This window comes from Dreissena polymorpha, chromosome 8 (genome assembly GCF_020536995.1).
Source record: "Dreissena polymorpha isolate Duluth1 chromosome 8, UMN_Dpol_1.0, whole genome shotgun sequence".
Classification (NCBI taxonomy): domain Eukaryota; kingdom Metazoa; phylum Mollusca; class Bivalvia; order Myida; family Dreissenidae; genus Dreissena; species Dreissena polymorpha.
The window spans coordinates 92,908,889-92,934,065 of NC_068362.1; the positions used below are offsets into that span (position 1 = coordinate 92,908,889).

At 33.1% G+C, this 25,177-nt stretch overlaps 1 protein-coding gene across 4 annotated transcripts in view; it reads right to left on the reverse strand.

The window, feature by feature from the left end:
- Nucleotides 1–5,069: 5,069 nt before the first annotated feature.
- Nucleotides 5,070–25,177, reverse strand: part of LOC127842760 (SID1 transmembrane family member 1-like) — a 74,470-nt gene continuing 54,362 nt past the window's right edge. For 3 of the 4 annotated variants that reach the window (XM_052372470.1, XM_052372471.1, XM_052372469.1), the window contains 4 exons: nucleotides 24,192–24,297; nucleotides 22,240–22,392; nucleotides 8,548–8,661; nucleotides 5,070–5,771 (listed from right to left, as the gene is read on the reverse strand). In XM_052372470.1, coding sequence (XP_052228430.1) covers nucleotides 5,703–5,771; nucleotides 8,548–8,661; nucleotides 22,240–22,392; nucleotides 24,192–24,297 — 442 coding nt within the window. In that variant the 3' untranslated portion in view covers nucleotides 5,070–5,702. Of the gene's footprint in view, nucleotides 5,772–8,547; nucleotides 8,662–22,239; nucleotides 22,393–24,191; nucleotides 24,298–25,177 lie in introns of those variants that run through there. The other variant, XR_008031864.1, reaches the window with a different exon arrangement.

Below are 25,177 nucleotides of genomic sequence, written 5' to 3' on the forward strand. Positions count from 1 at the left end.
AATCCATGAAACGTGTGTTTTTCTTTGTCATTTTCATGGAAATATGAATGTATTACACATTCATTAATCTATGCAATAAATAATGTACCTAAGCTTAAACGCTTTTTTATTGATTTTTTGTTTTAAAAATATGTCCTTGAAATTACTTTTTTTAAGGTTTGTAAATATATTTACACCTTAATTCAAACAATATTTCATTGCCGTTAATAATTGGCTTTCAACATCAAAGAAATGCTGGACACAAATGCTTCCTTTTTGCAGAAAAGTGAAAGAAAGTATTTCTTTTTGAAACATGTAAACACAGTCACTGACGTTTCTTTCGTGATGCAAAACATGCAAACAACCTCATAGCATTGTTACAGTGATGATAAATTCAGAGTAATAAACCAATTGTCATATATATTTTATAAAATTTATGTTACTCAATGATAACTATTATACACACTAACAAAATTGCCAAATACGGGCACATTTAAATTGAGTAAATACTAGTACAAAATAATGATTTAATTAAAGTATGACATTTTGAAATTCTGCACATAAGGGAAAAATACAGTATTTATCATATCTATTTAACATGTTAATTTATATAAAATGATATATGATAATCAAATGGTTGATAATGCAGTGCAGTTTCTTCGAACATTCTAAATCAGACAGCGCTGACCAATACTTATAGCACCCGTTGAAAAAAAGGAAATGATTGATATCAGTTAAGATTCTAAGATTGTTTTATTGACAATGTAGAATTTATGCATATTAAAATGATCCAAAATGGTACTAATCTATACTTCCTTCAAAAGAGCAATACGAGTTATACGATTACGAGTTTTGAGGAACCGCAAGAGGAATGAATGGGTGAACATGATATGAGACTCATGCCTGCGATATTTGTGATACAGGTAGGAAGCAAGTCAATAAAGTATGTTTATTTCTTTCAAGTCAATCATGTCTCTTTCCTTCATGTCAATCATGTCTTTTTCCTTATGTCATATGGATTTATGCTTTCCTGAAACTATTCAACTTTATTATGACGATATAACATTAATATTTAACATGATGAAAACGAGGATTTTGTGTTGTATATATAAGATATTATATCCTAAACTTATTAAATTACACCGGCTCACTCTGGAGACATCTTTATCAATGGGTATGCGGCTGGATATTAGCAAGTTTAAATAAACCAAAGTATACTTTTGCAGTGTAGTCGTTTTTTGTTTTTATATTCAGTTCATTTATGTCAATCCATTCAATAAAGAACAACACTATCGCTTATTTGGAAAACATGAGTCATTTCTTAAGCGACGAGAATATGTTTAAAAACAATCCGTTTAACGTTTTATATGTGATTATATATACGATTAAATAGTTTGATGCTAAATAAATGTTGTGTTGTTTTAAATAATAGTCATATTTTTGTCACAAAAGATTTTATCAGTTTTGTAATAATATTATCAAAAAAGTTTTGTTCAATTACAAACTCATGTCTTGCCGTGTCTCTATGTCGTCATAGCAAATATATAGCTCGCCAATATAAACCCTTGCACTGACACTGAATTAATGGACTTCAAGAGTGTCATTTCAATGGAGTCGAGTTCCATGTTTATAGTAGACACATGTACGTTGTGCACTATACCATGTGATCTTGACTTTTGCTTAAAAAAAAACAACTTTTGACCCCATGTAATAAGACCGATATAAGTATTCTTTGTAAGTTTGTTAAGGACGCTCTAAACTACAGAAATGCACTAAATTTTATTAATGACTGAAACACAGTTCATCTCCGAATAACTTCTCGATTATGTAGTGTTCAACTAATAAGTTCGTAAAGCTCTTTCACTTAATGCTATGTTTTTTTATGTACTTTACATGTATATGTATCGAAGACAATGTACTTGTACAAGTCTTGAATTAGATGTTCTGTTCTGTTCCTATCGGCCAAAAATTAATTGTGTATGAAACAGATTCATTAAATCATTACTCACTCATCATATGACAATAGTTTATCGGTGGCATCAATCCATTACTGTGTAATAAACATTGGGCCCCGCAGAGTTTCAGATAATCATCTATTAACGTTACAACTTGGTTGATTGGAGTGTTATTTTTTCAATGTACATGTATAAGCGTTTTGTTATTAATTTAATAACTCATTTAACTCTTACAATGAGCAGGAAATTAAACCAATGACGAACAACACATCAATCCAGAATCGTGCATTTAAAGAATTGCAAATAACTTGTTATGTTCGATCTTCTATCAGATTCCACGAAGCAGTCACGTCTCATATTGTAATGGTGGCAATAATAAATTGCGACGTTCGGAGTATGGAAGGACGATACATGTTCATATTTTTTAATTCGTAAAGACATTTTCATTTTATTCGCAATCCTTCTCGTGATCTTTCATAATAATGACGATATAATGTAAAATTCAAGCCTAAGGTAATTTCTGTATTGTCCAATCCTGTAAAAGAGTGATAAAAACATTTATTATTACGAAAATAAGGACATCAAGACCTGTACAGTCAAGTTACAATTAACGGATCATTACCAATAGCGGATCACTTTGATGTTCAAGAATGCGTTTCACGATTAATAGTAAACACTTTTAGATGATACTTTACAGACAGAATATTCGAGGCATTTTGTTTAAAACGCGATATTTTTTTTACCAGATTCGGGCATCTCTTTATCACTTTGTTTACTTCCGTCTCGTTTCGTGATTAAGATTAGACATTTAGCGCGGCCACATTTTATGATTCTGCTGGAAAATAAGGAGTATATGCATATATGTAAAGGCCATTTAGTTGTTCTTTGGCCTGCAAAACACCATTTCTGTTTTTTTTTCGATTTTAAAATTTTACACCACCATAAAGGGAATGAAGAATTAGTGCAATAACGGTCAAGCGTGTCCTGTTAACATGGGTAAAATGGACTGTCTTAAACGTTTGAAACGCCTTCCAATTTTGTTACTGACAGTAAAATAACGTGTTAAGGATGTAAGGGATTTGTTTAATCTTATATTATTGAAAATCTTTCTAAAATAAGAGCTTACTATGTTTGATACATTTAGACATAATAATGATAAATATATACTGTTCATTCATAAATTAAAAATACATAATAGCCAATAGATTTATTGAATGAAAATGGTTCCATCACTTAAAAAAGAACAATAGTGCATTTGTACAACATATTTTTTTTATAAGATATTGATGTAGGCCTACTATTAAACTTTTTAATATCATCAGCATTAACTGTCAAATTTAAATTTATTGCCAAAAACAAATTAGTTTTGCGTGTTAGCATAAAATGTTTATAATATGTGCAGTGAATTTCTTCCACATTTCTCAAGAGAATAAATTGACACTTCAGTTATGTAATCGCCATGAATGATAGATGTGAAGGACACTGCACTCCCACACATTTTTGAGTTATTTGTCCTTGAACATGGCTGAAAAGTAAGGGTATAATTCATGTTTATCAAAGCTGTTGATATTGATTATTAAAAGTATATGTATTTGTCTGTTTCAGGTAGCCACTGAAGAAGATAAGGGCTTAGTTGCAGCAACCAGTTACTCGAGCATTTTCCATCATCATCAACGCATTCCAGCAACTATCATGATTGAAAATAGAATTATTTAGGATTAACATGTTTATAAAATTAAACCCCTGTCACAGTTTTTACTTTCTCATTGACCAAGAGTATACAAACCATATAGATAATGATGCTTGATTTGTGGAAGGCCCTGTTTAATATTTAATACCTATTTGCATATAATGGTCACATATTAAAAGGGCATTGCTATTGTAAGATATTGCTAGCTTGCCTGTAAGCCATACTCCAAGCACATTGTCTGGCTGCTTGTTTAGAATGTTGGACATGTATGCGCTTGTTATTGGAAAGCCTTGTCTAAGCGCCCCCATGGTCGGCCCCACACGAGACATTGTCGAACCTCGTTGAAATTAGTACTTATGTTATGTATTGGTTACACACACTTGAAACTTAACATCATACAAAGAAGGACACAACGAATAAAACTTGTCATAATCACTTAACAAAGAATTGATAATTGCATAGGTCTGCCCTCAATCATATCGGAACGTGCTTCAGTTAGACTGGCAAAAGTGCTTTCTGCATCCTCAACAAAACATTCTGTTTCAAATCTGGCGGTTTTGTAGATGCAGTATTATTATGGCTGGAACAGCTTCATCATAACATGTACAATGTCAACTTAATGGAATTTGTATCTATACGATAAAGAATTAACATACACTTGGCGACTTTTCTTACGTAACACTTTTTTAACTTGAATATCTCACTTATGAGTTAAGATATTGATTTAATATTTTACATGTGATCATTTGACTATATTCTGTGCAAGATAACGATAAAATCATTTATCCATGACAATCGGCGCTAGGCACGTGGGGTAGGTGTGGTTTCATCTTTTTGCACGTGAAAATGGCGAAACGCGATATGATACTAATTTTATTTCATTTTCTAGGTGGGTTTATACACCAGGAAAACATTAAATTAATTTAAAAATCTATATTTCTCGTATAAAATCTATGGAGCGCAAGAGCGCAATCGGCATGTTGCAGGCTACATTCCCCACCTACTGAAGCATCCGATCGTCACTGATCGTTAATTTAATCTCAAAAAGTAGTACGGAGTATAGGCAGTATTAAATCTTTTTAACTGGAGATGTAAATATATTGCAGATTCATGTTAGTTAACATAAGTGTATTATAAATCGGTTGGCTCGAATTCCGGATGGCTTGAACTTTTGTTGTCGGTTCCGGCGAGTTCGAGCCATTGGGTTTCGACTGTACTTATTTATATATCATCCGATCAGCTGTCGTCATTTGTCTAACGTGGCCGTCCACTATTTTACCGTATTTAACGTGCGTGCGTTCCGTGTTATATAGTCCGAGTTTGAAAGATCATTTTGCAAGTCAAGTCCGAACGTATCCATCATAAAAACAAGATGGAATCTATAAAGTGCTAAAACTGGACCAATTGCATACCTAAGAAAACGTGGTCAAATAATTAATAATAACTTAAATACTATAATGTATTTGTACTCGTACACTGTTGTCACACTAACAATATATTGTTATATAGATGCATTTTTATAATTGCATCCAATCCAATGCACATTTACACTTGACACGAATAAAATTTGCCGATGAATCATACATGCCTTATTACACATTTGCTTAAAGATAATTTTGTTTACGACAAATGGTCATTGTACAGCAATCAAAAAACCAAAGAAGACTTGTCCTATACGAATGCATGCCAAACAACTTGAGCCAAATGCGACACAGTATAAAATCATACAGTACACACACACGCACACGCACACTAAAACTGGTGAAACAGCCTTCCAACGGTCAGTGCAAAGGATTTGGGGTTTAATCTGGTTTACGGACGTGATAGGGGGTTGGGTTAAGTTTATTCACAAAACATTTACGTAACCTAAAAAGTATGATATACTAAAATATACAATAAATCAAAGTCATTGTCCAATCAACTTAACAGTAATGATAATGGATACAAGTTTGACAATTTAATGTAGTTATATTTATAGAATTAAAAAAAAATGTTTACGCTTTAAAGTGACACTATAGTTTTTACATGTTTTCAATGTCTTCAATTTGAAATATGTAATCAATGATGTGGTAATCTTTCTAGAAGACTGGTATATTGTCTCGTGACTTTTTACTAACCGTGTCATGATCATCAAACGTCAACAGTATCTGAAAAACATAAAATTATCTTCATTGCCTGTCCAAATATAACTTTATTACCTGGTGCTTCATAAAAAGGAATTAAATATTTGCCGATCTGTGCTAAAGGCGATACTTCGATGTCGAAGGTCAGGTCGCAGTTTTAAAATAGAAAAACACTTAAACTTGCAAAAAGTAATAATATATGATAATGAAACTTGGTATATATTGCAACACATTGTCTAAAGGTTTATGATTTGTTGCCCATCAAGTCATTCCCCATTCGTTCGTCTGTCTGTCTGCCCCGCAACATTTTGAACTAACTTAAAAAGTATATGCAATATGATCTAGAAAATTTATATAAAAATAAATTTTATAAGAATGTATTGCATGACCATTAATTTATCCAGACGGCAAGTGCAATGTGACTGTTGCTTTAAAATAAATTGCATTAAATACTGCAAGAACTCGTAAAGCAGATATGAAATAATCATCAAAAATGGATATCCATATGAAGAGCAATGTGAGGTTTGTGCGCAACACCTTTTCACTAAAGGTCAAATGTTTGATGAATGTTTAAAAGAAAATCTGAAAACTGTTTTTTCAACTGTACATTTGAGTTGTTTATAAAACATTAACGGATTCACGTGTACATATCAACGAATTAATGAACGTAATACACAATCTTAATTTAATAGGGGTTTTCAACGGCATGGGACTTATTTCTTGTTGTTCTGTAGTCTTGGTATTTCCACATTTAACTCTACATGTATTTACACATTCATTACGTTAGATCTTGCCAGTATGAGTAAGTATGATCATATTATGACAAATGTATAAATAGTACTAGCAAGTACTGCTTTAAAATTTGAATTGTATGCTATTTATAATTATTATACTCTTTAACTTACTTATGTACACGTGATACTCACACATTGCATATAGCCTTTTGTTTTGATTTTGCTTGAATGTCCTGATTGAATAAACCGATCTGTACTTATTAACTTATATGTAAAAATGATAAAGTCACAATTTGCAAGATAAGTCCTGTTGCACATTTAACTACAAAATAAAACCCAAAAAGAAATAGACTCTCAGAACGTTTCAACACCGTTTACGGATACATATTTAAGTGTGTGCGCTTTTTCGAGGAAAGACAGCACTAGATCGAAAAACGGATCATACATATAAGACAAGTGTCAAAACGGTTCTCAAAAGGAGCTAATAAAGATACTCCATTACAAGGGCGCACATCGGCGGATACCTTAATCATGGGATCCGCCGGAAAAAAGTCAACGAAATGACGACATTGTGCAAGCCGTAATAAAAGTGTGGAGTACACAGAGGTCAAGACCATTGATGAAAATAAGTTAAAATGGTTTTGTTGTACATGATAAAGCAAAGAAATACACCAGAGGTTTGCAGACGGAGCAAATTATATGCAACCTGTGGCAATCACGACGCCAGCGCAGTAATGTATTCCAAAATATATTGTAAGCTACTCTATGTGTAACTATGGTGTGTAAAATGACAATGCCTGAAAAGGTACACGCGCGATAAGCTGTTCAAATTTTAAATTTGTAAATATATAAATTCGATTTGCAACAAATTTGAACAACGTTTAATGAAAAGACGCAATACATCAATCCACACGTGTTGTTGTTGTATAATTATAAAATGATATCATCATTAATCCCTTGACCGGTTTTGCCGTTGTGGAGAAATGAGGGACGACGATACAGAAATCATCCTCACTTCATGGTGATGCCTGTGCTGGTGTTGGTCGTGCTGTTCACAATGATCTTCGACTTCTCCGTGCTGACGTCCATTCCGTATGCGCTTGCTCCTTAAAAATATGTTGGTGAGAAGTTTACTGCTGGTGCCACCCATCAGGTCAATATCATCAGCGAATCTCAAATTGGAGATGGGTCTTCCACCAATGGAGATAGAGGGGTGGTAGTCACGGTGAGCCTCTTGCATTATCTTCTCAATGAACAGGTTGAACAGGACGGGAGAGAGCAGACACTCCTGACGGACGCCTAATGATATCCTGAAAAAGTCCCCCTGCTGTTCGTTGAGAAGTACTGCACGGATGGCTTTTCCGAGGAGTTCTTGAACGAATTGCACCAGCCCTTTGTCAATGTAAAATCTTCTCAAAACATGCCATAGGCCATCATGCCGCACGCGGTCAAAGCCTTCTTTTAAGTCAATGAAGTTGTAGAAGAGGTCACGTTGGTGTTGCATGTGTTTTTCAATGATGATTTGGCAGTTGAAGATCTGTTCAACTGTGCTCCGTTCAGCTCTGAATTCTGCCAGCTCTTCGGCCAGCGTTCTTCCTTACCTCCCTTTCGCTTTCTGGTAATTTGCCCTAGAGTCCAGGCTGGTGTACTTTTTATGCCTAAGCTCTCTTCTGACATGGAATTCACTAATCTAATTGACGCTTTATTTCCGAAATTAAACATACGTGTTAGCTATCATAATTACGAGGAAATTTAATTTTGTAGCGGCGTGACTTGACTAAATATTAATGGTAAGTCTTGCTTCATAGATTAAAGTACGATGCCCAAGTGTTTACCCACATAGGCTATATGTTAGACATATATTCGTCTTATTCTTTTTTAATTAAAAAATAATTCCACGACCTTTTTATCATCGCTCGCAAAAGATAGGTTTAATATTATAATCAACAATAAGTCATTAATCAAAATGCCATTTCTAACATATATTGACTCGAATTAACGGTAAGTAAAATTCACCGTCTCGCCATTCTCACAACGTGGAAACCATAACAACGACAAGCAATTACCATGAAGGAGAAGAAGAGGCTAATTGCCGAGAAGAAGTGCCAGATGTCGTGCTTGTCGTAGAAACCTAGGAACCAACACTCCGCATTATGCTCCCGCGACCCTGACGGGGATTCCTGAAACAGGTGGGCAAAAACTTTGTCATGTTTAACTATTGATAGATCCTCCCACTTTTCAATTTCTCTAAAACATGTTAAACGGTGTAGAAATCGTTTCTCATGGACATCTGACCGATAAAACACCTGTAAAACGCATTTACAGAATGTATTGTAAAATCACGTATACAGTGGTCAAATAATAAGGATTTGGATATTATAATCTATTATTTATCTTTTAGACTATGAAGTCATTATCATGTTTAAATAACAAGCAAAACATCACGCTTACCTTAAAAACTATCATAACGAGTATATTAATCGAAAAAAACCGATAATCTAGTTAATATTGATTATTTGTTCGTTAATCTAATAGAACATGTATTTATATTGGTCTATATTTACTGTGTAGCGGTATTTAACCTTTTTATTTACAAATAACTGATCACCAACTGTACTTCGCAGTAAGTTTGTGACCAATGCATTAAGATAATTGTGATATGAGATTGTCAATCGGTCGGTAAATTTGCGCTTAAGTTTACAAACAAAGGGCAAAGATAGCCCTATAACGCTCACTCGTGTAATGGGGCTTGGCCAGTTTTGTCCGGTGCATTTTTAACAGTCTTTGTAAAGGACCTTGGTCTGATGTCACGAACAAAGTATTTAAGCCGTGTGCTTAACTTAAAGTTAACATGCTATATAATTCGATATAAAACAGTTCATCTCAACATGCCAAGACAGGGCCAATTTTGAACCCAGAGGATAGATTTGAAGAAATATAGTTGAGTGAATGATAATTTAAAACTCTAGAAACATTATCAAGAAATAAGTTCTTATTCATATCCGCTAGTCTTTTTCAGGGGTTATTACCCCACGCTAATTGCCTGTACATTACAGGAGGATACATAAAACACGAAAAAATAAATCTTTGACCTCTTGGGCGTGGCAAGTTTAACCCCCAGGGGCATGGTTTCAACGAGAACCACTTCACCGTGTTACGCACAAAATATTTTACCTTGTGGCATTAGCGAATAAAAAAACAAACAATTTGATATATAAGTCTTTTTAAATCATGTGACACCTTGGGCATGACAAGTTTTGATCCAAGTGGCATGCTTTAAAAAACGATGTACAAGACCACTTAAAGAATATTTTGTTAAATTAAAATAATGTCGCTATTAATCATGGGAACCCTGGAACATGGCACGTTTAGAAATAAAAAGGTATGCTTTGAACGAACTTAGTAGACCTCTATATGATGTTACACACCAAATATTTAATCCATCACCCTTGCGGCTGGGGCGTTATCAGTTTTGACCCCAGTGACATGATTTGAAAATACTTTGTAGAAACCCATATACGACGTGACACAACAAATATTAAATCCCTGACCCTGGCGGTTTCAGAGATTTTTGAAGTTTTAATCTATTATATATATTTTAAGCTATGGTGTTCTACATATGCAGCGGAACTGAACTATTTGGAAAAAAAATTAAAAGACGTTCACCGACGGATAATTCTTGTGAATTTTCTTTTAAATCTGCCCAAAGGTTTTGAAGAAGACATCGTTTGGATGAAAAGTGTACACATGTCACAATACCCGACGCGCGACGGACAAAAGGCGGTCCCAAAAGCTCACCTTGTGCATTGCATAGGTGAGCTAAACATATAATTAAGACCTGCTCTCTTTCTAAAATACTTACAGACGTCAGTTTACTTAACATTTTCCTATCAATTATATAACAATATTGTATAAACTCATGATCATTTGTGTAACCTGTGGCAAAAATTATGTAACCAACACGATTTAAATAATTAAGTGAAGTAGTCCACGGATCATTTATCTCGACAGACACTAATTTACAATGAATAAGGTGTGGCCGTTGCTCAAGCGCTTGACAGAAAAACAATAAATAACTATGAACAAATAAGAATAAATAAAAGCTGATTGCAAAATACAACAAATTATAATCCTCATTTTCTCCATTTTACGAACTAAAGACTTTTTAGTTCTTTTTTCGATTTTTCTTTTATACAGTATAATTGTACGTTTTGAACAGGACAACAGAACATATTATTAAAGCTGACTTTAACTTGGTGAATTTTCTTCTTTTAATCAAAGATGATCATACGTTAATAAATCATCAAAGTGACAAAACAGGTCTTAGGAATATTATACTTAAATAATTTACAATTCCTATAATCTATTCTTCAACGATATGTGCATGCTTTTTTCATGAGAACTGTTTTTTTTAAACAAGAAGTTTTAAGTTCCTAACGCGCTCAGCTGAAACCCCAAGAAACTAAACTGTTATTAATAAGTGTATAAAGTAAACGAACGTTAATTACGGGAACCACCTCTTTCTTTAGATGCATTAATTAACAATCCAATGCAAATTCTAGATGGGGCTAAGTACCGGATGTTTTTAAAGTACAAGAATAATTCCACTTAATAAGTAGGTTTTTGACATATTTCGCATTACTTAAAAAAATCGAGCAATATAGTGCGATACAGCGAATACTATTTCACCACAAATGTAAAGATAATTACAATCACAAACATTCTGGAGACGTAACGACCTTTATAAATTGTGTCATGGTGGAGGTAAAAAAAACGATGTTTTTTGCCTGTGTGACGAGCAAATATCCACCAAATGAAAACGTTAACGACATCAAACGATTGCTTTCAAAACATATACAAGTTGCTTCTGTGAAAACCAATTGCTTTTTTCCAATAATTTTAATAAATCTAATAGATTAGTTTGCATTCTACCATAATATATTGAGCCATTGTCAACGAGGAATCGCTAAGAGCAGGAGGTGGAGCCAATTCACATGTTTAGCTATTATAAAATGAAATATTTAAATTTAAAGGTTTCAAGAAATATTGATAAACCGAAAAGCGATTTTCTTATATTCTTCAATCTTAAGAATAAATAAGCTAAACAAAATGTGCATTGCTCTTAATATTCTTTTAATCGCATTCTATAGCAAGATTGTTCAATTAAGTGCGAAATATGTGGACGAAAACACCATCTAAACCTGCTCAACCAGTAGAATCCTGCGTACCAGTAGAATCCTCCATTTATTTAAACAAAATCAAGTCCTTATCGCCACCTCGAAGGTGCAATGGTTCGTTTATTTATGCATCTAATGGACCATGCGCCCCTGATTTACGGCCGTGCATTCGACGTTTACAAAATCAGCGGTAACTCGTGGCGACCAAGTTCTTGAACAAGCCACACTTATTTTAGAACTCTGTCCATACATCATAACAATAATATTGTTAAATGTTCTGAAGAAGTTTCATGATGAGAAGGTGGACAAATATAATTTCTAGAGTGTTCAAATGGTTACATTATAGCTACATAATGAAAGCAGTTCCATCCGAAGATGGTCATGGTTTTGAATAGATAATTCGACAGATTTTGATCAGTATCTCATAGCAATGCAAATGAAGATTGTGCAAACTAATGTGAAAACTATAGGGTTCACAATGTGTTTCTTTACTTTGACCTAAAAGCCTAGTTTTTGGTCCCTCTTGACATAATTATACTTATTCAAACCGACAGATGTTGTCAGCAAATTTAAAAGTGGGAAATTAAAGAGGCATCTGGAGTTTTCTGAAATCGTTTTTTATCACATTTCACCCGAATTGGAAATTATCCGAGATATCAATGGAAAAAACCTTCTCACCAAGCTTCATTAAGATTTGGTAATAACTGTCACCTCTAAAGTTTTCAAAAGCTTACTATTAAATATGTCATATAAATCTTGTTTTGGGAACAAAATGACTTGAACGGGAAAACATTGAAATTAGTGTTTCGAAAAAAGTGCATTATAATTAGACAATAAATTCAATCTCAAGATAGTTCACACTATTTGTCTTTAAATTAATCTAGTTAACTAGACCAAACTTTTTAAGACAAATAAAAAGCTGCCTCTGTAGATTTCAAAAGGTTAAAATTAATTTGACATATTGGGCTGATGTTTCTCACCTTTTACTCAGCTTCAAACAACGCCGAGATATCGTTGTGACAAATGTTTTACTTAGATTCATAACGATTGGAAATACATGTGGTCTTTTAAGTGTTAACAAGGAAAATGTTTAAAACATACAGCGTCGGAAAAAGGACGGACAAAAAGCGATCACAAAAGCTCAATGAATGTGGCATATGGAGTGTTCAGAAGTGTTTTTATTTAGTTCCGTAGTTTGGTAACCTCACATGAAACAGTACAACCTCAGCATTGACATTACTTGGGAAAACATTCTGACCAAATTAAATTACGATTAGCAAAATTAAACTTGGCCTCTAATTTAACCACAAGCTTAACATTAATTCAACCCAGGTTCGAACTTGGACGGGAAATGCAATTTCTGAATAAGTTTCACAAAATATATGCTTAATATGTAGAATCTAGATTGTTCACTTACTAATTCGTTAATTTGACCTAGAAACCTTATGTTTGATCTCATATGACCAAGTTTAAAAAGGCGGCAATATCACTAAGAAAAATATTCTAACCATGTTCCATGACGATTAAGCAATAAAATTGTTTTCAAGCTTTGACTATTATTTAACATAATGACTTAGGGTTTTTATATATCATCTGACTCAGTTTCAAACTTGGACGAAATATCATTTTTACAAATGTTCTGACAAAAGTTCGTAAAGTTTAGGCAATATCTTTTTTCAATGTGACATGGTGACCTACAAGACCTACCGAGACAACATTTCGACAAATGCTATGATCAAGTTTCATGAAGATGGGACAATATAAATGTGCTCTAGAGTGTTCATAAACCGGTTTTCTTTTATTTGACCCAGTGACCTAGTTTTCTACAACCGCTTGCACCGATTTCGAATTTATCTAAGTATTTATTGGGACAAAGGTTTAGACAAAGTCTTATTAAGGTTTGGATATAAATATGGACTCTAGAATGATGGCGAGCTTTTTCCTTCATTTAACCTAATTACCCAGTTTGGTACCCACTTGTTTGATTTTTAAATTAAAGCAAGATATAATTGGGACAAATTTTCTGAACAGACTTAATGAAGATTGAGCAGTAAACGTTTTCCCTTAAGTGTTCACAAGCGGTTTCTTTAATTTATCTAGTAATCTTTTTATGACACTACATTACCAAGGTTTCAAACTAGGTCGGGATAACATGAGAACAAAAGTTCTGAAGATATTTCATGAACATGGGGCAATCAATTTTGTCTCTTGGGTTTTCAACAACTGTTTTCTCTTGTTTTGCCTTGTTTGTTTTACCCAACAGGACCCAGTGTCAATCTTGACGAGAGTTAATTTAAGCACCAATTTTCTAACCAAGTTGCATGTGTTCTATCACCACTTAATGCAGTTTTGAACTCAACATTGTTTTAATCGGGACAAATGCTTAGACAAAGTTTAATTAAGGTTTGCAATAGATGTAGCCTCTAGAGGGTTCACAAGCTTTTTCTTAAGTTTGACCTAGTATTCCAGTATTGACCTCAAACTTGACTAAGATGTGATTGGAAAAAATGCTCTCATCAAATTTCATTAATATTTGACAATAAATGTGACCTCCAGAGCCTTTCTTCCAAAGCCTTTCTTTCATTGGATATCATGCCCGATACATCACTTATTAATATTTTGACCAAAGATTCCTGCAGATCTTTCAAGCATTCATAATGCACAATTTGACAACGCACGACGGTAGATGAACAACGGACAAAAGGCTACAACAAAAGAAACCAATGAACACGTTGTGCTTAGGTGAGCTAAAAACAAATCTCTGTTGAATGTCTGAGTAACATTTACATACGGAAAAAGTAATACTTGCACGATAAACAATCTAATTCTTCGCGTATAACTCTGTTTTGACCATATCAATCCATTGAAATTCTGCGTGGGAGCCAACTCCCTTAAAAATACTGTCTTGTCAATGCAGTAAAAACTGAGAACAGTGGTCATTCAAGCGCATTTACCAAAGTGACCGTTGTCGACAAGTGACCGCTTGTCTTGAAGCACCACGTTTTAGATGGTTGGTCAGTTGGTAGTATTGCTACTTCATTTTGCTCACCCAGTTGTTCGCACACAGTGTAAAACAAAGGCTCATAACGATAACTAAGCATAATAATACAAAAAAATTATATTAAGTAATTCAAAACAATGTCTTATAAATTGATTTAATTTCATAACTATTTTTAAACAATATATATATATATATATATATATATATATATATATATATATATATATATATATAAATATATATATATATTTATATATATATATATATATATCAACAATTATATAGTTTATTATTTATGCATCTCGTTCGGTAAATCCGACAGTTCGTATTACATTAATTCGTTGGGATGTACTTTTAAATAAAGATAGTCACGTGACATTGACGTCCAGTCGGAACAAATATAAAAGGGGATTCGCTGTAATAAACCGAAAGTACGTTAAAAATGTATTGTTCTAATTCAAAGAAAACGACACAAAAATCTTGTTTCAAAATATTAAGTGTGTTATAAAAGTTGCCATTCAGGGTCTGTTTTTCCCGTATAGACGATCACTAAATCTTTTATCGCTTTTTTATAACATCACTCGCCAGCTTAGTTTTGTTACTTACATCTTATCAGCGATAAAAACCTATTGACTTTGTGACGCTCTAATGCTGTGTTGATATTTCTGCAGCCGATAATTGCTACTAATTCACATTATTATCGTTACGTTTGTGTTCTTAGTTTTCGCGACTCGAAACGACTTACGCGTGAGCATTGTTTTCAGTTCAAAAATGACTTTCTGAGTGAAATATAATGGCGACTGGCCGTTCTGGACAATTGACCTTTATTTCCAATTGTGATATAGAGTGATTTTCGTCAAGAGGAAACCAGACTGACCGTTGTCTGCAATTGACCGTTATAATCAAGTGACCGTTCTGTCAGTTTTTACTGTATATCAAGGTATGATTTATATTCTTATTTTTTATCATGTTCGTAAAATACAATGCTTTTTTAAATTTTCGTACTATTTTCGCTTGAAAGGAATATACAGATATTCTTTAAATTCAGTCATAAACCATTTTATATAGCACTTCAAACGTTTCAGAATACATATGAATAACCTGTACCATTTAATACTTGTCCGACGACAAAACCCCAATTTTTACAACCATTATTGTAATAAAATTTGATCAGTATGTCACCACTTATACATAAAGAAACAATTATGTACCATGTTATTATACATCTAGCCATATAGAGAATACAACATCATAGATCATTTTAAAAGTATTAAAAATGTAATACGTTTATTGGTATGCAATGACACATACCCTTTGTTGATAGTTTCACCTTATGATACGACATTTTGTAAAACTGAGTTTAGTACACAGATGATTTCATTTTATACAAAAATATGGTCTTGCTGTTAATCTGAGCTAAGTGCACAGATGTTTTCATTTTATAAAAACATATTATCTTACTGTTAGAAAGGTAGCAATTAACTTGTATACAAACATACATTTATTACTGTTTTAATCAGTTAATGACACCCAATATAGAGAGTACTAGGTCGGTGCCGAATAAAGCAAAGTTTATTTTGCGAGGCTTAGAAAATCTGAACCACGAGCCTTGGCGAGTGGTTCAGATTTTCGTGCCGAGCAAGATAAACTTTGCTTTATTCGGCACCGACCTAGTATTCGATTTATCCCATCAATTTTCTTAGTCGTAAATTATTTCTTTAAAAATAGAATAGGAAAATCGAACTAGACGGAAAATCCCAAAGATATTTAAAGCAAACATTGTTTCTTTATTTTAATCGTGTTGAGCCTAATACATTACAAAAAGATCAGTAACTAACCTGTTTTTCTGTTCATCATACCTCTACGTCCCCGATTTTTAAGAAATGATGAAAAAAAGACACTAAACAACTGCATCTTTAGCGTGAAACAACATGCATTGTGTCGTATGACGTGTTGATAATGACGTCACGAGTACGCGCACTTAATATTTGTAAATAATGTTTATTTGCTTTTTGAGTTGCATTATGTGCTAAAAATATATTACATCTTGGTATCAAATTGTTTGTTTTGTTGAATCTGATTCGATTTTACTAAAAATGATAACTTTATAGTTGATTCCGATTAATATGAACCTTCTTCGCCGCGCGTGATAGCTATATTTCAGCACTGCTGAAATAGAGGAAAATTTATTCCACAGTGGTTTATTTCTACAATGCACGTCTGATGATGGGATAAAAAGTGATACTGATAACTTCAAGTTTACTAAACATTTGATGTATATCATTGTAATAAACATAGAAGTAAAACCAGCATCAATTTTGATTACATAATCAGCGTTCTTGTGATTTTAAGAAAAAGCGTATATTGCATTTAAAGCATTGTTTATATTACATGTTTACGTACATCATACGTTTAAAATGAAATTCAGTGTCATTGAGTTTCATATTCAGTAATCCCGATTTAAAAAAAATATATTCATTTAGTACTGTGTTGTTATACACAAACGTTGATTCGTACATTTGTGCTTATTTAAGTATTTATGTAAAGAATACAGTTAAAAGAGTTACATTTCTGATTTTTTTTCGACGTGTTACATTGTTGAACTTGTAAGATGAATAGTTTAGTTTATTGATATTACTTGAGAATACAATTCAACGTTACATCAACAGAATTGCATTTAATACACACGCTGTTCACAGGAATGCGAAAATGAGCATTACGCAGCATTTATTTTTTATGGAATTGACTTGTTAAAATTAACTTTGTTCGTGTAAAGAATAAATTGTTATACAAATACGTGCTTTTTAATTAAAGTATACGAAATCATTCGATATAATAAATTACTGCGTTAAATAATTTTAAATAAAAATATGAACATTTATACATAATATATATTTAGAAGAGTTTAAAAATGTGTCACCAAACGATTGCAAAAATATCGTACCACCTTCTTTAGAACAACAATGTATTATCTGTTTTGTATTTAACATTTGTTCAGATACTTTATTTGTTAGAAGTAAAGCAGCGATTAATTAACTATCGGAAGAATGCTGAGAGATAGAAAAATAAATGAATATTTTTTAAACGGCCATTAACATTTAAACCAACACATTGGTAGACGTACAACTTTCCTTGGGCAATATTAGACTTGATAAAAATAGCAAAAACAACAACAAAAACTTGTTTTCATTTTGTAAGTAATAGCATCGACGATATTTATTAATACTTGAACCATTATGTTCGTTTTACCAGTAAAAAGTCAAGAAATGACTCAAGTACCACAAATAATTCAAATCATTGACTTTTGTAGATATCTTAATGAAGTATACGAACTTATATTCAAAGATGTTTTGAACAAATTGAAAATCAGATTTAAATGTATTAAAGCCCATTATAACAACCATTCGATATAGAGAATATTTTGTAAGTGTGATTGTGTACATGAATTTATGCTGAGATGAGATGAGATTTATTCAACACATTGTCTTTATCCAACGGCGAATTGATGTACATAGGGACTACTTTTTTGGCCTTTCATCCTTCTTTCATGTTTTTCCAATTTGGATTTGAATATGCATTGCATGTTTAATTTTCAAATCAATATACCGTATATAAATAAAAGTCGTAATTTATCGATCACAATGCATCGTTTCTTTTAAGTCGTGTAGCTAATAAGAAAAAATCCTGAGCCAAATGGGGATTGAACTAGTATATCCCGCGTGGTAACCAGAGACTCTTACCGCGACGCTAAGAAGCTTACACAATTCCTCATATGTTAAACAAACAGCTTATTTTACCACACAGATAGACCATATTTTACTACACAGCTGACGAAATCACTTGATTGCGTCATTCAGGTAAACGACGCTAATGTCTGCATTTTGTACGAATGTACGTGTTTAGGATGGATTATTATAAACAATGTGAATAAAAGTGTTGGAATATATTACTTGAATGAAACCGGTTATACTAAATTTTCGATTCATTTAAATGTCGAATTGACTCGAATAACGCGATGTTTGTTGAACAAATGACGGATTTAGAAAAGTGTCCGTGAATTGTTCTTTAACCTTTTGAAAAAAATCGATATTGACTTAAAAGGGTAATTTCTTTCATTTATTAGTCATTCTTTTGTCAGTCAATCAAAGAATGTCTATCCACAAAGAATTGCTTGCGTACACCAAGTGCTTTAAAATGGAAAAGATTTATCGCGATGAAGAAATGTACATTTTAATAATGTGTGCAGAATTTTCGTGGATTTTTCTCGTCATGGAAGCAAACAAAACTTGAAGAAAATAAACATAGTTGTTATACAATTTTGGTGAGTAGACCAAAAACCAGTAGATGTTTGATATGTTTATGCCAATTAGTTAAAGTGTGTAAATAGAATCGTTTTTTATAGACTGAAATAAACAATAGTGGCGGGGATAAATGCTGAATCATGCTTGACGAGTAAATTCTATATGGCAGCATTGTTTGCATTTTGCAGTTGTGAAACTAGAATGTTAGATTGAACAAAATCGTCTGTGCTTTATTTAAGTGTGTAACATTTGGAATGCTGATAAAATTTGAATCGAGGGATATACTCTGCTTTTGCGTGGATTTTTTTGGGACTATTTCGAGTGGCGTTTACGGGAACGATCGTAAACATTTTTAATATTGCTACGCACGGTAAGATTCAGTTGATTTAATCTGTTTTTGCTTTTGTTTGTAGCAATAACATACTTGTTTTTATTGCATCGGGAACAAATTAAACAATAATATCAGTGAAACAGATGGATGCTCCCCGATGATGCGCTTTGCCAATCTATGTGTTCTTAACCACTTACAGCCAGAAATGTGTTTGTCAGAAACACAATGCACCCTCATGCCTCGCTTGATTTTTTTAATCATTCTTTTGCTAACCTAGCTGAAATATTGTTCGAAAATAGCTTATAAAATGGAAATATTTTAAATTTTGGTTCATTATGTGAACATTCATCTAAATGTTTACTTAAAGGCATCTGTCTTGTTGAGGGGTCTCGCATATATTTCAGCTAGGTTAGCAAAAGAACAACATTTTATACATGTATTTAAACCCAAATTAAATTTCATTTAATATTTATTGACGTTATGACGTCATAATTGATATGACGTTATCTCCATGACATTTTGACGTTGTAATATATTGTATTATGCCCTGATGAGCTATGCGAAACGCGTTGGCTAAATCAATATATATTTAAAATCCCAGACACGTGTTTTTACTTTTATTATATAATATTCACAATCTGGATTATTACATTTTACTTATATAACTATATATACATATATATATATATATAACAGTGAAAACAATGAGTATCTTATACCCTAGCGCTTTCGACTATAGGTCTTCTTCAGGGGTGTGTACAGATATGAGTTAACGATTCTTCACAATATAACCATTGTCTTGTACAAAACTCGGATAAATTCAAGTACACAATCACACATAGTTATCTCTATTTATCCGACGAGTTGAAGAAAGGTTTACATGGAGAGGCTTGCCGAGCCGTGTGAGCCTCTCTGAGACGATTCAGATAAATTCTAGTTCAAAATCACACTAACATAATGTTTCTTTTTATCTTGCAATATTGTTAATATTCCATTTGTTCTTGATGCAATAATAGTCTTAAATGGCTAAAAACAATAGCTAAAGCAGATCAAATTAACTGAATCTTACCTTTCGTAGTAATTTTAAAATTGTTTGTGATCGTTTCCGTTTACGCCACTTGAAGTAGTCTTTTAGAATTCCACGAAGAAGCGGTTTAGCAAGACAAAATATCGTTATATGCCTCGATTGAAATGTTATCAGTATCCAAAATGTAACACAATCAAGGAGAACACAGACGGTTATGTTCAAACTAAAATTCTCGTTTCAACACTGCACAAATACCAAAAACAATGCTGCCATATTGAACTCGTCAAGCATGACTCAGCATTTATCCCCGCCAATATTTTTAATTTTCGTATACAAACAACTCTTCTTTTTACACACTTTTACAAACTCCCATTAAAAGCAAAACATCTTCTGGTTCTTGTTCTACTCACCAAAGTTGTGGAATTACCATATTTGTTTTCGTCAAGTTTTACTTGCTTACACGACAAGAAAATTCCATGAACATTCTTCACAGATATACATTTCTTCATCGCCATCAATCTTCACCATTTTGAAGAACTTGTGACTTATTCATTAAAGAAATTACCCTTTTAATTCAACATCGATTCCTTTCGAAAAGTTAACGAACAGTTCACTAACACTTTTCTTAATCTGTCAATTGTTCAACAAAATTTATTCGATTACGTTCGACATTTTAAAGAAATCGAATATTGAGTCTCACCGGTTTCATTCGAGTAACATACTCCAACACTGTTGTATTGTAATACAGTATATTATAACAACAGTATATTATAACACAGTTTATTATAATAATCCATGTTAAATACACACAGTCTTTATTTTTAAACCAACTGCAGACATTAGCGTCCTTGACCTGAATGACGCGAACAAGTGATTTCGTCAGCTGTGTAGTAAATGAGATCTTTTCTAAAATATGTGGAACTGTGAAATATTTTTTTAGCGTCGCGTTAAGAGTGTATGGTTATCTCGCGGGAAAAGGTTTTTTTTATCTTTAGCTAAGCGAATTTAAAAGAAACGCTGCAGCGGATTGATAAACTACGGCTTTTATTTATATACGGTATATTGATTTGAAAATTAAACATTCGATTCATGTATAAATCAAAATTTAAGAACAAATGAACGAGGGGTAGACGGCAAACAAAAGAAGTCCCTTAGCAAGTGTTGAATGAAGCAACCTGTTGGATAAACTTATTATTTATTCAATGGGGCTTAATTTATTCTATACAATAATTTAACTGTATGATAAATCTAAATAAGTCACGACACTAGCAATTAAAGGCAATTACATGTCTATCCGAGTTCAATTTTGCACATATGCACATAATGCATATATGGCAGACGATGTAAAATGCTCATAAGGTGAAAACCAAAAACAAAGGTATTCTTTCGCTAGTATGACAATAAACGCATTAACATTTTTGTGAAAAAGCATCACGTCTAGAATAAGTTTGTCCAATGGGCCTTTAACGATAATTAAATTAGACAATTTAACTAAATTTCAAAAAGTACAGTTATCATTTTAACAAGTTAGGACTTTGAATTAATTATTCAGTTTAAAACCATTCGAGCTGGATTGCATTCAGAGCACAAGGCTTATAGAAACGCTCCCGAGTCCGTTTCTTGAGTATAACCAAAACTTAATGTCTTTGGGGGGCGATTTAAAGAACTCAACCACAGTGGTATGTGAACCCGTGACCTCCCAGTGGCTAGGCGGACACCACTACGCAACGGCGACCTTCACTGAATTATTTATGGTGGATGCCTTAATTTATAGTACTCAAGATGACTATACTTTTTAACTTTTAAAGGGTATATCAAAGAACTCTAAATATTACAAAAGTCTTACCTTACTATCATATGACAAACTTTATGACTAAACATAAACAAATAAAGTGCCCTATGCATCGAGGTTCGAACTCACCTGCCAGGATGTGAGATTTGCAACGAACATCCAAATTGCCAAACCCCAGAAAATCACGGCTAGGAGGATAAACAAGCAGGTATACCACGGAATTTTTTCTCCACATCTTACGCATCTTACGGTATCGCCATTTGTCTGCTTTTTCTGTAGTAGCTGCAATAAGCACATTCACATTATGCACTCATATGATTTAGTTGGTTCCACTATGTTACGCTTTGGCGAAATTCATTTAAACTAGCATAGCTCTTATGCCTTAATGTGTACTTTAACGTAAGGGCACAGGTGGTTAGCGTGTGGCTATGATATTAATTAGTAAAAACATCATTTTGAATGATAAATAATCATATTATAACGAAAAATTAACTTATCTGAAAAAAGTTTTTTCACTTTCAAATATATATATATAACAATGTATGCAACTCAAAATCACCCGAAAACGGGTTGCATCGCTTTAAACAGCCATTACTTCATCAATTTTGCAGCGATTTTCATGAACCCTGTCTTATTCAACGCAGAAATAAATTTCCTTTCTGGAAATGTATATATCTTTTTATATTTCTACACATGCTGGGTCAAATTTTAAGAAATAACACGATACACAATTCGCTTTACCCAGTTGACAATGATCAGGCAGTATTCATGAATGAAATCTCCAGTTGTAGAGACACACCTTCGCATTGGACCAATGAAATCACTCGTGTGTTAAAAATGTCAGTTAGTTGAAATGTATGTAAACAAAGGTTTCAAACGGCGCTGGACAGTTAGTGTTGATGCATAATGTAACGACAAGCACGGTAATAATGTTTTTTCATACGTTTTCAGTCTTAAATACTGCCTGATCGGTGTCAACTGGGTCATGCGAGTTGTGTATCGTATTATTTCTTAAAAGTTGACCCAGCATTTGTAAAAATATTGCAAGACATATACATTTCCAGAAAGGAAATTCATTTCTGCGTTGAATAAGACCGAGATCGTGAAAATCGCTGCACAATTGATGAAGATATGGCGTTTCAAAGCGATGTACCCCGTTTTCGGGTGATTTTGAGATGCATACCTTGTTTATTTATTTGTATTTATGATTATTTATCATTCAAAATGATGTTTTCACTAATTAATAGCATAGCCACACGCTAACCACCTGTGCGTAAGGGTACTATTTTTGCTGCAATCATTTTTTGACTGATAAATGGTCCTTAAATAATTTACCGTTACAAAGATATAAACTTGAATGCAAAACAATCATTCGAAATGAAAGCTGTTGCACCTAAACTATTACATGTATTCGACTGGTTGATCAGTGTCAACTGGGTCATGCGAGTTGTGTATCGTATTATTTCTTAAAAGTTGACCCAGCATTTGTAAAAATATTGCAAATCATATACATTTCCAGAAAGGAAATTCATTTCTGCGTTGAATAAGACCGAGCTCGTGAAAATCGCTGCACAATTGATGAAGATATGGCTGTTCAAAGCGATGTACCCCGTTTTCGGGTGATTTTGAGATGCATACCTTGTTTATTTATTTGTATTTATGATTATTTATCATTCAAAATGATGTTTTCACTAATTAATATCATTGCCACACGCTAACCACCTGTGCGTAAGGGTACTATTTTTGCTGCGATCATTTTTGACTGATAAATGGTCCTTAAATAATTTACCGTTACAAAGATATACACTTGAATGCAAAACAATCATTCGAAATGAAAGCTGTTGCACCTAAACTATTACATGTATTCGACTGGTATTTAAGCTACAGTCAGCTAGTGGTGTTCAATCATCAATAGGTCATACAAAGATCTATACGTATATTTAATAATTTCTAATTAAAGCTTCGTTAACAAAATAAACAACACATTTAATATGGATTTTAAGACATTACAATAATAATAAATTTCAGAAAATATGTTCAAGAAGGTTTAATTGTTTATTATGTATATAATCAACTCCAACCTTCATGAAGATGTAGAAAGCACAATATAGTGTCAGGTGGAAAATTAACGCAACCAACAGTACCATGGCAGCGCTTTGCGGCTGTTTAATGACTCCGTAGAGCGAGCTGTGTGAGAAACGAAACACAATATGTCAGTGTACTGTATTATACATTTAAACATGCATACCACCAAAACATGGTAAATTTATTATGAAAAGAAAAACAACAACAACAGTTTATAAATTATAAACAATAACAGTTGTATGTTGACCGATAATACGCTTTATCTATTGATCGGTTGATTGTAAGGATACTCAAACAGCAGTTACTATCTGAACGATTAACATACCGGAACGAATACACAAGCAAGATGGCTGTTCAGAGTTGAAAACTGCCTATATGTCCTTGACATTAGGTTATTAGTTCAAGAGATATTGCACGACATCGAAAGTATGGTGTATCTGACGAAAGGACATACCTCCCTGAAAACTTATTAAGCGGAAATACACGACAGCAAGCGGATGTTAAACCTATACGATACTTCTGGTACTTATGGTGTTTGATCAAGTTCGAGTCATTTGAATGAATAAACTTCCATACATATTTACTGAACTAGAATAATGAAAATCTATTTTCATCAAATTTGGATATTTAGTTCCTGCGATATTTCCCAAAAGGTCATACGGAATTAAGGACGTACATAGAGTTAAATGGATTAATTTATTGGTACAATTCGGACAAAGCAACGACTTTATGCTTCCCCATTCCAGGAATCATACAAAAGCACAAAATAAAGCAAGGCGCGCACATGTAAATGCTGTCATTTACAATAAGATGAAAACATGGTATTGTATCGGCGCTTAACAACACACCCTATGTTGCTATACTCAGCCGCTGTTTGTTCATCAACGCACCTCAATAACGGACTGGCAACAAACTTTTGCATCATTTTATGCGTACATAGATTATCATACTATCTAATTAAATCAAGAGCAATGAAATTCAT